This window comes from Macrosteles quadrilineatus, unplaced genomic scaffold (genome assembly GCF_028750875.1).
Source record: "Macrosteles quadrilineatus isolate MER2022 unplaced genomic scaffold, UCM_ALF_1.0 Scaffold_4__1_contigs__length_99947679, whole genome shotgun sequence".
Lineage (NCBI taxonomy): Eukaryota > Metazoa > Arthropoda > Insecta > Hemiptera > Cicadellidae > Macrosteles > Macrosteles quadrilineatus.
Genome location: NW_026542597.1, coordinates 56,529,339 through 56,543,438, shown reverse-complemented (window position 1 = coordinate 56,543,438; position 14,100 = coordinate 56,529,339). Strand labels below are relative to the sequence as shown.

The window sequence follows — 14,100 nt, the reverse complement described above, 5'->3', positions numbered from 1 at the left end:
GTGTGTTTGGTCGTGACAATAACTTTAATATAATTGTAAATTGAACAGTTTAGTTCAATTGAAACACATATTTTTATTATAACTAACAGTATAATTAAAGGATTGTTTAGAAAGATTTAGATTATTTCAGACAATTCACGACCGTACCGCTTGTCCCTGACCATCACGTTTATGATTTCTATCATAAAAATTTAAAAAATTAAAATATCGTCATATTTCAATGTTTTATACACAAAAGAAGCACACCTATATACAAACATAGCGATTTTTCGAGTCTCAGGTAAGTTTTTTCGGAGTTATACTAACTTAAAAAGATTTTATTGGCTTTTTTTCAATTTTTTGAGTTTTTTATTTTTTTCTAGAAAGACCAAATATAACAAAAGCTCAGTGACCTTTTTATTGTATAATGGTCATAAAAGTAAATTAGTTTATAGCAAAACATAGTTATAAAAATAATATTAACTATTTTTAATATTCATTTAAACGTCCGTTATGGTCGTGACAGGATTTTGTGTTTTTCCACTAAAGATGCTCTTAAAAAAAAAACTACCAAAGATATTGCGTTACCACGGACATTTTATGAAACTTCAAATGTTAATGAAATAAAAAAAAACTAATAAAAGTTTTGAAAAAAGGGGAAAAAATTTTGCAAAGTGCTTTTCCTGAAAACGTACGTTTTTAAATTTTCACTCCATTTCCTATTAGGTTTTGTGAATCAATATTGGTGTTTGACATGAAAAAAGAACACTGCTACACCTTCATTGTAAATGAGTGGATTGACATCACTGCCGCCAACATTCCCGAAGTATTTGTAGAGCCCCTGCATTTGACAGCACTGACTACATGGAGTAGCAAATTCATGAACCATTTGAAATATGGATTTTGTTACAACCATCTTTGGATAGCCATGGTTTTGAGGTATGATGAATTAATTTTCTTGTACATTTTTATCTAAAACTAAGCCTTTATTTATAGACAAATAGAATAAATATAAATTGGCAGCAGTGCTGCGGTTAGCACATGTTCCGGCGCCCACCGGAGTGCCTTGTAGTTACGGCACACACCGCTGCAGCGTACGGCTCCTGCGCTCCTCGCCTGCAGTGGTGTGCACCATAACTATACACATACACAGCACTCCTAGTGGTGGGCCCCGGGAACCTTCCTTTGACAGTCCATATTTATTCTATTTGTCTATGGCCTTATTCACTATCTTTGGTTTGTCCCCATACACGAAGATTGAGCATACACCTAGTAATAATAATAATGACCTTTCAAATTAATTTAATAACCATATGCAGTTTCTTCTTCTAAAACCACACTTTCTTTGTCCATTGTGGATTTTAATTTGCTTTCTAGTCTGTTTACCCTTATTTATTTTCAATCCTTTTTTTTTCTTAAAATTCTCAAACACCGGCCCTCTCATATCCTTTTTGGATTTATAAAAATGTCTTATGGCTGCTTGGTGCTGCTTAGTGAACCATAAATTTCCTGAATTTTTTTTTCCATTCTGCCTTTAATAAGGCTAACTTGACTAGGTTTTAAACAAATAAACTCGAACAGTTTTGGTTTTCTTAAGGTTATTAACAGAAAAAAAACTCATTACGATGGATTGTTTTATTGTTTTGTCAATTTTTAGCAAATTTCTCGTATAGGGAATAAGCTATTACCGTAGGTCTCATGGTAAGACCTGGACCTGGAATAAGGCTGGACAACAAGCTCACCTGGAAGAGCCATTTGGGGATAATATCTTCTGGGGATAATTTTATTCCGCAGGACCCACTAATTTTTTATTTAACATCAAGCTTCCACTGCCATCGCTCTGTTGATGTATTTTTATTCACTTTGTTCTTCCAATCCAGGGGCAACCAAAATTATTATCAATTATCAATTATCAACTATCAATCATTGAGATGGGGACTCAACCTAGGTACGTATTTTAACCCAAATATGAGTGAAGGATGAGTGCAGAATGGTGTGAGATGACCTGTGTAGCTTTGTTACTGACTAAGGTAAGTTTCATTAGTCAGGATCATTTATTTAAAGCCCAATGATCAGGAACAGCTGGGTCCAGTTTCAAACCATCAAAAAGCTACTGACTTTTCTCAGGATCGAACCGGCAACCTTTTGATTACTAAGCGAGCACTATAACCACTCAGTAATAAATAGGACCACTTTGGTATACGGATGGCTCAAAAAAGCCAACGGGCATTGGGGCGGCAATATATGGAGTCAAACCAAGGCGCAGTTTTGTGTACGCGTGGGGAAATTGGCCACTGTATTCCAAGCAGAAGTTGTTGGAAACAAACTACCTTCTACAATAGGTAGTTTTCAACCAACTTTTTTAATATTTACTTTTGTGTGCAGTCACCCAAGAGATCCAGTCAGAAGAGCTGGTCGTCTTATGATAGGAATTATCTTCATCCTTACCTCAGTGTCCGCCAGCCTCATATTAACAGTATTCTCAGAAGGAGGTAAGCAGATGTTTATCAAACTAGTTATTTTAACTTAAGTAGTGTTTCATAGCATTTCTTGATATTTAAAAAGTTACATGCTGACTTCATAATTAATTATTTTAAAATCCTCTTTATAACTTTTGGATTAAAATAGAAAATGCTGTTGGTTGAAATAATTTGTTTGGTAATTTAAAGTAATTTTCCTTTTCGTCATTAAAACAGCCAAAAGACAAACCTTAGAAACAATCATTCCTTTCCAAGAAATCATAAAGTTTTATAAATCCGAAACAAATTCAAAAGTAATTTCATGTTACAAGTTTAAAAAGGAAAAAATGTTTATAAACTTTTTATATTATAGAATCTGGTGTAATTTAAATATACTGCTATCATATTTGTAGGGACTGTTGGAAGCAATGTTAACATTCACAAGAAACTTTGAATAGCTAACAAACAATGTACAGTAAATATTTTTGCATGATTTCAAACTGAACTCTAAATGCAGGAAGATATCTAGAAGTGAAGGAGGACCCACCATCATTCTCAGTAGAAAGGAGAGATTTTCTTATTAGTTTCCTCACAATGATTATCTCTGCTTCGGTAGCTAGACTAATGCTCTATATACTTAGGTGAGTTTTTCAACCAAACTTTATTGTAGTGATGTACAATTTGATTCATTTTGGTGCGAGTCAATGAATACAAAGCCTTTAAAACCTAAATGCTTATGGAGAATAGTCAGACTGGAATTTCGCTGTTAAAATGAGCTTCGCACGGCCGCTGCTACTATCTTTTGCGGCCACGCATCTCTATCTCACTTTAAGCCCATTCTTTCTCTCTCTCTCACTCAGTCAGCTCACTTCACCGCGTGCTCGCGATAGTCTACCTATTGGCCGCAGGAACTATACGAAATTAAAGTATTCATAGACTGAATTTTTAACAAAGGCATTGCGCTTCTTATAAGTTTTGTATTCATTGGTTGTAATCAGCTGTCTGACTCTTTTTGTATTCATTTAAAAACATGAAAAACAACATAAAAGGTTTGTATATACAAACCAAAATCAAACCTATAAGGTGATTTAAACAGTATTTTTACTACTACTTTTAACTACTTCTTTAAATGCAACCCAAATTATATTGGACACAGAGATTAAAGGTTTAGCTTTGAAATAAGGTCATATGTTGGCAGCGCTGCTTCCTTCATTTCATTGCCGATCAGCAGCTGATATACAGTTTAGCATTGTTGTCTATATGGATTAAGGTCTCTGAGAATTTATTGTGAATAATACAACACAGTGTTTTCACAAGTTCAAAGTCTATGTATTATTGAAGTATACATTAAAAATAAAGTGTCTGTTTCTGCTAAGAAATGTTTACAATTAAATCTTTAGGTGAGATTTCTTCCCCCCAATGTCTACAGTAGGGTGTATCAATAGTCACAGGTTTTATATGAAAATTGTTTACATCTGTTTCAGAAAATCCTACACAGTCTGGTACTGTTCAAAAGACGAGGAGAAAATCAAAGTGGATGGGTTTTCATGCAGAAACGCTCAATATGCAACTCTAATAAAAAAGAACGATGAAATCTTCTCTGGGGAACTGACCTATCTCAGTTACAACAGCAGTAATTTAATTGGAGTCAAAAGTGAGTTATATACTTTAGTCCATTACAACATGTACCTCAAAATGTACTGTCTTCTATTTAACTTAAAAACTAATACAAGTTTGGTATCAAACCTTTCTTGGGGATGAATGGAGAAAAATATGTTCGGTGTTAACAAATTGTAGTGTTTATAATTATCGTGTTCTAATTTTCATCAAATTCTCAAAATTATTAAAAAAATATCTCATTATGAAGGTTTTTTTTAAAATCTGTATTCACGTCCAAGGTTTTTTATGGTAACAGCAAAAAACAGGTTTATCGTAAGATTGATACTTTATAATTAATTATTATTAGTAATAAAAATATTACAAAAGTTAAGTTTAAAATTACCTTGTGAAAACCACTTTGAAATCTTCCAGAAGAAATTAAAGTACAGTATCGGTATTCAAAAGAATACCTGTATTTCAACATAAAGTTACTAAAATTTTAACTTGCTAGTAGGCTACTATTAAAACATGGTTATGATACCAGATTCCTTACCTCTAAATCTATTACATGATAAAATAAGATATGCTTATTTCCTGCCAATAATAATGAACTGAGTTTTTCATAAAACTATAGGAGGTATTAACAAAACATTACATCTTTTGGACAAATTTTCAAGGAAGAACTCTAAACATAAAAAGTATGGTTACCCTCAGGATGGTTAAATATAGGCTATGAATTTATTTTCCATAGGCTGCTCATTGCTACAGTATATTGCTCTACAATTCATGCAGCAACCCCTGATCCCAGTCCAGTTACGAAGGGACAAGCCGGCAGTGAGCGTGAACATCGGCTGGCGCTTTAGATTCATGTAATACATCAGCTGAAAAACTTCAGCATATCGTACAGTGAGAACAATTAATTGTAGTTTATAAAAGTAGTTATACTTGGTTGTTCTTATAAAACTAAGTGAAATTTAATAAATAAGGAAATTCTGGGGTGTTTCACAAGTGCTTACTTAAAAAAGGTAAACAATTTCACACATAGACAATGTTTTCTACATTCTTACTCTTCAATAAGAAAGGGTCCGCGGAATTGGCTAACTCTGGAACTCGCTAACCCCATGTTAAAAGCCCTATCTTCAAATTTGGTCAATGAGAGGAACTCGCTAACTTGATCGGTTTCGGAATTGGCTAACTCCGGAACCCGCTAACCCGCTCTAGAGCCGGGTTAGCGAATTCCGTCCTCGTACGGAAGTCGCTAACTCGGTCCCTCGGGCGGAACTCGCTAACTCCCAATCAGAAGCCTCACGGGCCGTCCAATGGGAGCCAAGCACGAATATGTTTGGCCAGTGTTACCGAAAGTGTAGTACCTATATAGTATCGGTACCGTAATGTTGTATCCTACGATTAATTAGGAGTAAGAGCAACGTAGTTGATCAAATAAATATATTGAGAAGTATGTTTAACATTATTCTCATGATTATTAGGGGGGAAAATGCATTATAGTCTTACCATAGACTAACCAACACAAGTAAACTTGATATCCCATTGTAAACTTTGAAGCTCGTTTTTCGCGTCTAGTTCATGTCCGGTGACACTGATCGCTAGTGTCGACAAAATTGTGTTTCTATTATTTCTATAGTTAACTTCATAATTTGCTCTTTACTGTTTGGTTATATAACTAGGGGACGTGTTATTAGTTGTGATTAGAACGTTTTATTTGGTTAAACGAGGTTTTAAATGACTGGAAACAAGAAACAATTGTAAACAAAACACGACTTCTAAAGACAGTGCACCGGACAGAACTAACAATAAAACTGTCTTCAGCTGATCCATAAGGATTAGAAATATACTAATATAAGGGAGTATGTTTTATATTTGGGCTTCTTACTTAAATAGTAGCTTATTGGTATGCAAAAAGATAAAAATGTACATTTAATTTGGATCTTTTACATGTTATGAAATATCTATTTTCGTAGTTCGCCATTTGTTTCTTTTATTCGAATAAATACCATTTTTTGAACTTCTGCAAATAAATTATTGAGTTCGTATTTTATATTCTGGGCTTGTAACCTTGAATCATAAAATTGAATCATAAATCATGATAAAATTTACACGTTAAACGTCAGTACAGAAATACATTGTAGTGGCAATATATTTTTAAATAGAGCTATTGAATTTAAATACATATTTATCAATACAATATTATAAAGTTCTAGTCCTAATTTATTCATAGATTGCATTAAAAATTTGTCTATGCATAAATACAACTTGTAAATTTCTTTTATCGTAGGCTATTAGTGTAGAACCCGGGCAATCCTCTTAATTTTGTTGAATTAATTTTAATTTTACGTCTTTCAGTAGGCCTACTTTTTAAAAGTCGGGAGTTTTTCTCCAGGCTGGTTCTAAATCGACCCAGGCGTTGTTGTTTGTTACAATTCTTATGAATGGTGGCCATACCTAAAATTACTTGATCTTATCTAAAAACAAAGCTATTCTATTGTCTATTGAGTTGCTCAGTACCGGGGAACGGTGAACCGAGCAATGGCTTGGTATAGTTAATTTCGATTGTGAAACCAATGTAAAAGAAACCCAACTAAGAAAATCCGTCAATTCGTTGATTAAGAATCGTGAATTAAAATTACCCTGTCACGTTTTATTATATGAGTATTATATCTTCTCCTATTATTTACTAGTGGTGCTTAGGTGTACAATCTAAAAACTGTTTTAAAACATGTAACATTATTACTAAAAAATTCAACACATTTTAGAATTAGGCAACTATTTACTAGTAGGCCTACTAGTAAATGGCTTAAACTATTAGGCCTAGATAAAAGCTTAGTCTAATGTCATATTTTTACACGTAAGTTGGACGATTCAACGACGAACATTTAATTTTAAATCTATGAATTAGTTATGAAAGTTACGATGGTTGATGACTGATGGTTGATGTTTGATGACATTACGATTAAATTTGTTTTCCGTGTTTGAGAACTAGCGTGTATTTTAGCTTAATTTCGCAGAGGTTTAATTATTTAGTACCTTTTCAATACTTTTCAACTCTATTATTTTCTTTTATACTTATGGCATTTATATTTAAGATCGAATTCACAAACATTTAACTGGCCATTTTAGAGTTAAATAAAAAAACACTTCTCATGATTTTTTAATAATTGTCTTTTAATTACTTTGGGCTAGTTATCTGTTAAAAGTGAAATTGATAACAAAAACAATTGCATTTACTGTATCTTCATTGACACTGATATTTTGAAATACGGTAATGTACGATTATTTTGTCGTGCAAGATTGGCAACGCTCCATGCAGTGGGCGCGGCCGGGTTAGCGACTTCCAGAGTTAGCGAATTCCGCCGCGAGACAAAATCGAGTTAGCGGGTTCCGGAGTTAGCCAATTCCTGACTGAGACGGTTAGCCAGTTCCGACACACAACCGAGTTAGCGAGCTCCTGAGTTAGCCAATTCCTACGTCTCATAAGAAAGCTAGTATGTTTGGCCCGTGAAACCCCCATTTGAAATGGCCATAAATGCATTCAGTAAAAGTATCTTAGCAGTTATCTTCCACATGTTACCATGAGTGATTTTTACAAAGTAAACCGTATTGAAACTTAGTCAATACTTGGTTATAGTAATTCCCAGATTGCTTTTGTGCATCAACTAGTTGCTAAGTGCACTCTTTGGATATCCACAAGCAGGTATTGAAACTACTTTCAATATTTATAGTTAATGGAAGCTATAAAACCAACCATGGAGAAATTACAATCTTTTTTTATTCTCTTTCTTGGAAAAACATTCTAACAAATTGCAATTTCTTTGATATGTTTTCTTTTATTTTGCAGACTATTTTACCTTCTGGTTGTTTTACAAAGTGTGTTTGTCAGTGTGTTGTTATCGGACCACCTCAGTCCTAACCGCATCAGAAGATGGGTTACCATTGTTGTTATGTCAAACATAATTTACACTGTCATCTATTTGCCTCTCAAGATACTCATCACGTCACTTGTGCTATCACTGTCTTTTGATGTGAGTTTTAATTGTTTAAGCTGGTGTTTGTCAGCAAAGTTAGTAGTGAATAAAACTATTTAATTTGCAATTTGATCCATAAATAACATCAAACCATAAAAAAAAAAACTATGATCTGGACCAAACTATGGTTTTGTTACTTTTTATAAGATTGACATGTCCAAAATTATCATTAACCAATACTGTAGCTCTGGACTGGTAGCTAAGTAGGATTAAAGGGTAACTGGGCGGGCTCCTCTCAGTTTATCCCTAGTTTGATATTTAACTATTTAAGATGCAGGAATAATATTGTTCCCAATATGTACAATATACAGCATATACCTTGCATCTTGAAACCACTTCTGTTTCCTGTTCGATTGCCATAAGTTGGGGTGTGCAAGAATTGTTGATTGGGGTTTAAGACCAAATAAAACAATAAATTTGTGAATAACTTATTTTGTCTTGTGGATTACAACCAAATAGTACAGCGCACAGTAAAATTCACTTTGAAAGAGAAACATTAATATCAAATGAACTCCCACTTTTCCAATATATGAAACATACTCTGATTTTATATTTTATAAAATGATGAGTTCCAACTTAGAGTATAGAAAGTCATAATATTAAAATACCTCAAGATTACAAGTAATATCACAAGTTCCCTAAAAAAAACCTTGGAGAGATCACAGTGCAAAAAGAAATAGATATTGTTATAATTTCTTTTGTTTGCAAAAATTACTTTAGCTATATATTTTTTCAACCACTACGTGGGATTGATCTCATTGTCTCACCTGTAAACTGTACGGAAAATAGCTCATTTGTGCTTTATTCATTCCCACTCACTAAGTCAACTGCAACTGATATCACCTTTGCATCTGTCGTTTCATTCGTTCCAACAAAAATGCATTCATAACCCTGGTGATATTTGATGCACTACCAAAAAGTTTATCTGTGTGATATGATAAGTTAATTACGGTGGTAGGAAAAATCGTGTGTGTATTACGAGCACATACAGTCATTTGTCGCTCTCAAAATGTATGGCCGCACAAAGATTTAGCTGACATGACTTTAGCTGTACCTACAGACCTCGGTCTGCAATGACGTACTTTATTTTATAAATTGTGGAACTATAAATTCTGTTTCCATTCCAAATATTTTCATGTATTATTGCTGCAATAATATTTTTTTATTGTTGCAGCGCATCATATACAAAGACTTCTACATACATGATCCAGCAGACTGTCACAAAACACATCTCTTTGGAAACGTTGAACATCTAACAAATGTAATCGAAGAACGCATGAAACCTGAATATAAACCTATGAATGATTCCGTTCATAAGGTTAAAAGAATTAAACTGTCTAAATAGTTATGTAATACTCCTACGTCCAATTTATGGGACCCAAGACTAACACAATGAAACTTCCAATTACATCTATCTATGCGAGTATAACTGAACATTAATGGTGAACGCTGTACATGACCATATGCGGCAGCCTGAGAGTTATGTTTATAACTGCTCCGTTTCCGCTATTCATTTGTGGAAATTTTTTGTGGGCCTCACTCATTTATATTTTGCCCAGTGATACCCAGGGCTCATCATAAATCATACACACATACATATATATCACACACAATCGTCCTTGAAATGAAGCCTGACATCTCGCGGAACCCAATAAATGCTTCCCGGGTAGGAAAACTATTTTTATCCTGCACGCAAAAGTCAAATGCCTAGCCAAGACTCGACAATTGGTTAGTGCAATGGTCTGAAGAGTTATTTTTTTGGTTTGTTTACAACAACGTAGAAGGTTTAAATCCAATTTTGATTGAAATCTGGTGCGCAGCTCATGAGAAGTTCACTTATATGTGCACATGTAGAGAGGCCCACCTATGAAATGAATGGTGGACGGCTCACGTGTAAGTTGGCGGAATGGGTGAATTCTTTGTGAATTGTACCATTGACGTTAGGATAATGAAGTAGACATCCCATCTACATAGACCAATTGTAGCCATTTTTTATTATAAGGACGTAGTTGAATGAGCCTCTCACAGAGTGCACTACATTAAAATTCTATTTTCTGCCTTAGTTATTGTTACTAAGATAGTTGACGAGACTTAAATAGCTTACAATAAGTTATTCCAACAGTTAGACTCGGTGAAAAAGTTGGTGTATTCGACAGAAAGTCATTAATTAAATTAGCACTTTCTGTCAATTGCTCAAATCAACTACCTACGTATTTATTTTTATTACAAATTTGCGACAACTTAGACAAGGGTACGGTATGTAATGTCTAGTTCCATCAATAGTCAAATGTTGTGCTTAAAACCAAGTGTGTTATTGCTTTTACAATTTTATTTGTTTTTAATTGCAAGTTATGAAGTAATTATGTGATCACCTCAAAGATAAAATTAGATTTTCAGTTTTAAAGTATGGAAACTGTTGTTAATATTGCCTAAAATTTACATCTCATATTTTTTTTCAGATGTACCAAGAAAAAAAGTTGAGAATTATTAAATGGAGGGCCACAATGGATTTCGTGTTTTTTATTCTGTTTGTAATTGTTCTTTGTAAGATATTGAACAAAGACAATCTCCTCCCGTATTTTACCAATGATCACTTACGTTCTATGTTAGGAGCTTCGGGTGATAAAAATCTCCCAAGTTTCAATGCTGTCTACAATTTGACACAGTAAGTAAGATGTGTGATGGATAATTTTAAAATCCTGCACTGAATTGATACTATAATCATTCCTATTACTTTTTTCCATGATATGTTGAACAACTTAGGGCAGATTGTAAAAAAGTCATTTAATTTGACCAATATCAATAAATTGTTAAAACCTTTTGCAAATCTTCACCTTTGAATTGTTTCCAAGACACCAAATGGATTAATTTTATCTATCAGTAAATAAAGTCAATCTTGTAGAGGTTTTGAGAATTAAGTATGATAGCAATTAATTAAAGATTCATTTTTATTTATATTAACATAACCTCTCCTCTTCCGGTTATCTCCGGGTCTGGGTGTTCACTAGGCCTCTCCATCTTCTTCTGTCCTTTCACAATTTCTCTTCCTTATTTATTTTATTTTTTATTATTTTCATTATTTTTATTTATGCTTTGATAAAACCTAAACTTATGTTTGTCACCAGATTTGACAAATTCCTCAAGCAATCGTTTAGTTTATCTCTGTCCAAGTTTTTCTGGTACAACAAGAAACAAATTCAAGAAGGTATGCATGTGGTGATTAATTTATATATAATATTTCAATTAATCAAGACTTTATTAATACCAATTTTTGCATATTTATATGGAGTGTAGGCTAGAGTCTAGCTCCATTTTCACCAAAAAAGTTTGTGATTAAAAAAAAAGAATCTCTAAACTGAATAGGACACGACATTTATATTTTATAACAAATAGTGCCACAGCTTTTTTAAAGCGAGCTAACCTATAAGTGCTGTAACCTAAGATAGCCTCCAGTGAAAATCCAATATTGTCTGTTAAATAAAATTGTGCACTTGTAAATTCTCCAGTGTTCTAAGCTTTGGGGGTTTGACTTTGAGAGATGAAAATTGTGAAGTTTGGGAAAAACTGTTAAAAAAAATTAGCAAAGAAAGCAAGGTTCAATATGTTTTGTCTTTCTACATACCATTATATTATTAACTGATAACTAAGTTGTATGAGGTGTAAAACTTGCAGGAAACTTGTTTTTGGTGACTTATCCTTCCATTAGTTTGCTTAAGTCCATTTGTGTTAGGTATCTTAGTCTCCTCTTACACATATAGTTGTCTTAATCGTAAATGTTTTCTTTGAAATAGAATCATTGCAAAATAATTTATTGATAATGTTTTTGGTAAAGTTATAACTTTATAATTTAAAGTTTGAATCTTCACTAAATTTTATCTTATTTAGGAAACAATCAGTTTATGTACCTTCTGAGTTCTTCTAATATTGCAGTCAATTCTGTTAAATTTGGGCTAGTTTATAATTATAAAAATAAATATTTCCAGGTAGAAGAAACCAAGAAAAGAAGGATTGGTGTTCTGACAACACTCACCGAATGCTAAGAAGTCCGCACTTCACTCTGTCAAGGGTTAAACCTGGTAAATTATTTTGGTTTTACAACTAGTAAAATACTGATCTTTTTCTGCAGCTACAAATAACTTTTTAAATACCATTGATGTAGCCAAAAAAATTAAGAAAAATAAGTGGTGTAGCAATATATCCTGGGTAAATAGTTTCTGAGTTACACTAATGCGTTCAAATGTGATGGGATTAAGGACTGCAAACTCCAGTTGCATTTTTTCAGGCCGTTGCCAAGTGCCTGGGGTGATGCAGACTGTGTCTGGAGCTCTAGAATGTGCTGCTCCATGGGACCGTACTGCTGAAGACACACAAGTCTACAAACCTTACTGGACACTTCCAGAACACCTGGATAACACTTCCTACTGGAACCCAGGCAACTGGTCCTACACTCACTATAGTAACTATAATCACTGTGGTAAGATGTATTATTCATTCAAACTTTTTTTAGGATATGCTAATTTTATTCTCTGAATCTTTCAGGTCACCTTGAGTTAACTGAACCTCACATCATGAATCTAAATGTAATTGCCTTTCGAGTTTCTACAAAAACCATAAAAAACTTATGTGGTCTAAATATTGTATAAAGATTGTTTACCATTAAATTATTGGCAAATCAACTGGCTGAGTAGCTGAGTAGTTATAGTGTTCGCCTAGCAAACAAAAGGTCTCCGGTTCGATCCTGAAAAAAAGTCAGTAGCTTTTTGATGGCTTGTAACCGGATCCAGCTGTTCCTGATCATTCATTGGGCTTTAAATAAAATGATCCTGACTGATGAACCAGCTGATCTTAATCAGTATCTACAAAGCTACACAGATCATCTCACAACATTCTACACTCTTCCTTCACTCATGTTAAAATACGCACCTAGGTAGCTTCCCCATCTCAAATAATATTGCATATTGCTCATCAAAATTCATTAAACATCCATAGTAAAATGATCATACACATGATCAACATCTATACACTTATTATGTTATCCTAATATTCTGCAACCCCAATCTGTGACCTATTTTTCCTTTGAAAAGTGTGTAATTGAATATTCAATATAGTTATAGTTTTTGTTTTTAGGTACTTTGGTATTATACCACTTATTTTACAGTTTGCTGTGGCAGTTATGTTAGGTTGGGTTGTCATAAATATGTTTGTAGGACTTTCCTCGTTTCGTTATGAATCGAACGATACCAGATGAGTCATACTTTCTATTTATGATAACCCAACATAACATAACATAAACTGACCTGGGAGAGAAATTGTAATGACCAAAGATATAACAATTTTAATTATAGACATACTGGGTAAAAAGGAGTCAGTCCATCGTACTGGGACTGTAAAGTATTTCTTTTGGGAGCATTTAATCGCTATTTTCTTAATTCTTAAATTCTCGTTTTTGTGACATTCCCCCTTTTTGCTCTATTGACCTAATTTGTGTAACCATTGTTGCAGGAAGGTCTGGGCGCTGTTACCCGAGTGGAGGCTACAACAGAAGTCTGTGGAGCGAGGCTAGAGTGGTATTGAGTGTGCGAGACGAAGGATGGATGGATCACTTCACTCGAGCGCTGCTAATTCACCTCACTCTTTGTAATGTCAACACTCGACGCATCGTGCCCGTCACTCTGGTGGCTGAACAATCTGTCACTGGAGAGTTTCTTAATGTTATCGTGGTAAGGATTATGATAATTTGTATAAATCATTGTATAAATTTGTATAAATCATTCGTAACATAAAATTGTAGAATCTTGATAATTCAAAATTGATGAGCCAAGCATATAAATTTTAATTACCAAGAGGTTTGACTCATGAGCGGGAAAATAATTCATTCAATCACGAAGAGTTTATGTTTTAAATACTGTATTATGAAAGGTACAGAACAATTACGCCACGCCAACACAAAATTTGACTGTTGAACTCCCCCGCCATTTCTTAACCGATTTAGACCATTCAAGTCTCATTGGAAAGAGCGTGTT

At 33.7% G+C, this 14,100-nt stretch overlaps 1 protein-coding gene across 1 annotated transcript; it reads left to right on the top strand.

Moving 5' to 3' along the window:
* The first annotated feature begins 733 nt into the window (after nt 1-733).
* On the top strand, nt 734-14,000 carry LOC128992937 (uncharacterized). The gene is made up of 11 exons (XM_054416683.1): nt 734-805; nt 2,365-2,471; nt 3,923-4,092; nt 4,789-4,906; nt 7,891-8,074; nt 9,252-9,395; nt 10,537-10,742; nt 11,203-11,282; nt 12,061-12,153; nt 12,360-12,551; nt 13,580-14,000. Exons 1-11 carry the CDS (start codon nt 734-736, stop codon nt 13,858-13,860), a joined length of 1,647 nt encoding a protein of 548 aa, XP_054272658.1. The 3' UTR covers nt 13,861-14,000.
* The last annotated feature ends 100 nt before the right edge of the window (nt 14,001-14,100 follow it).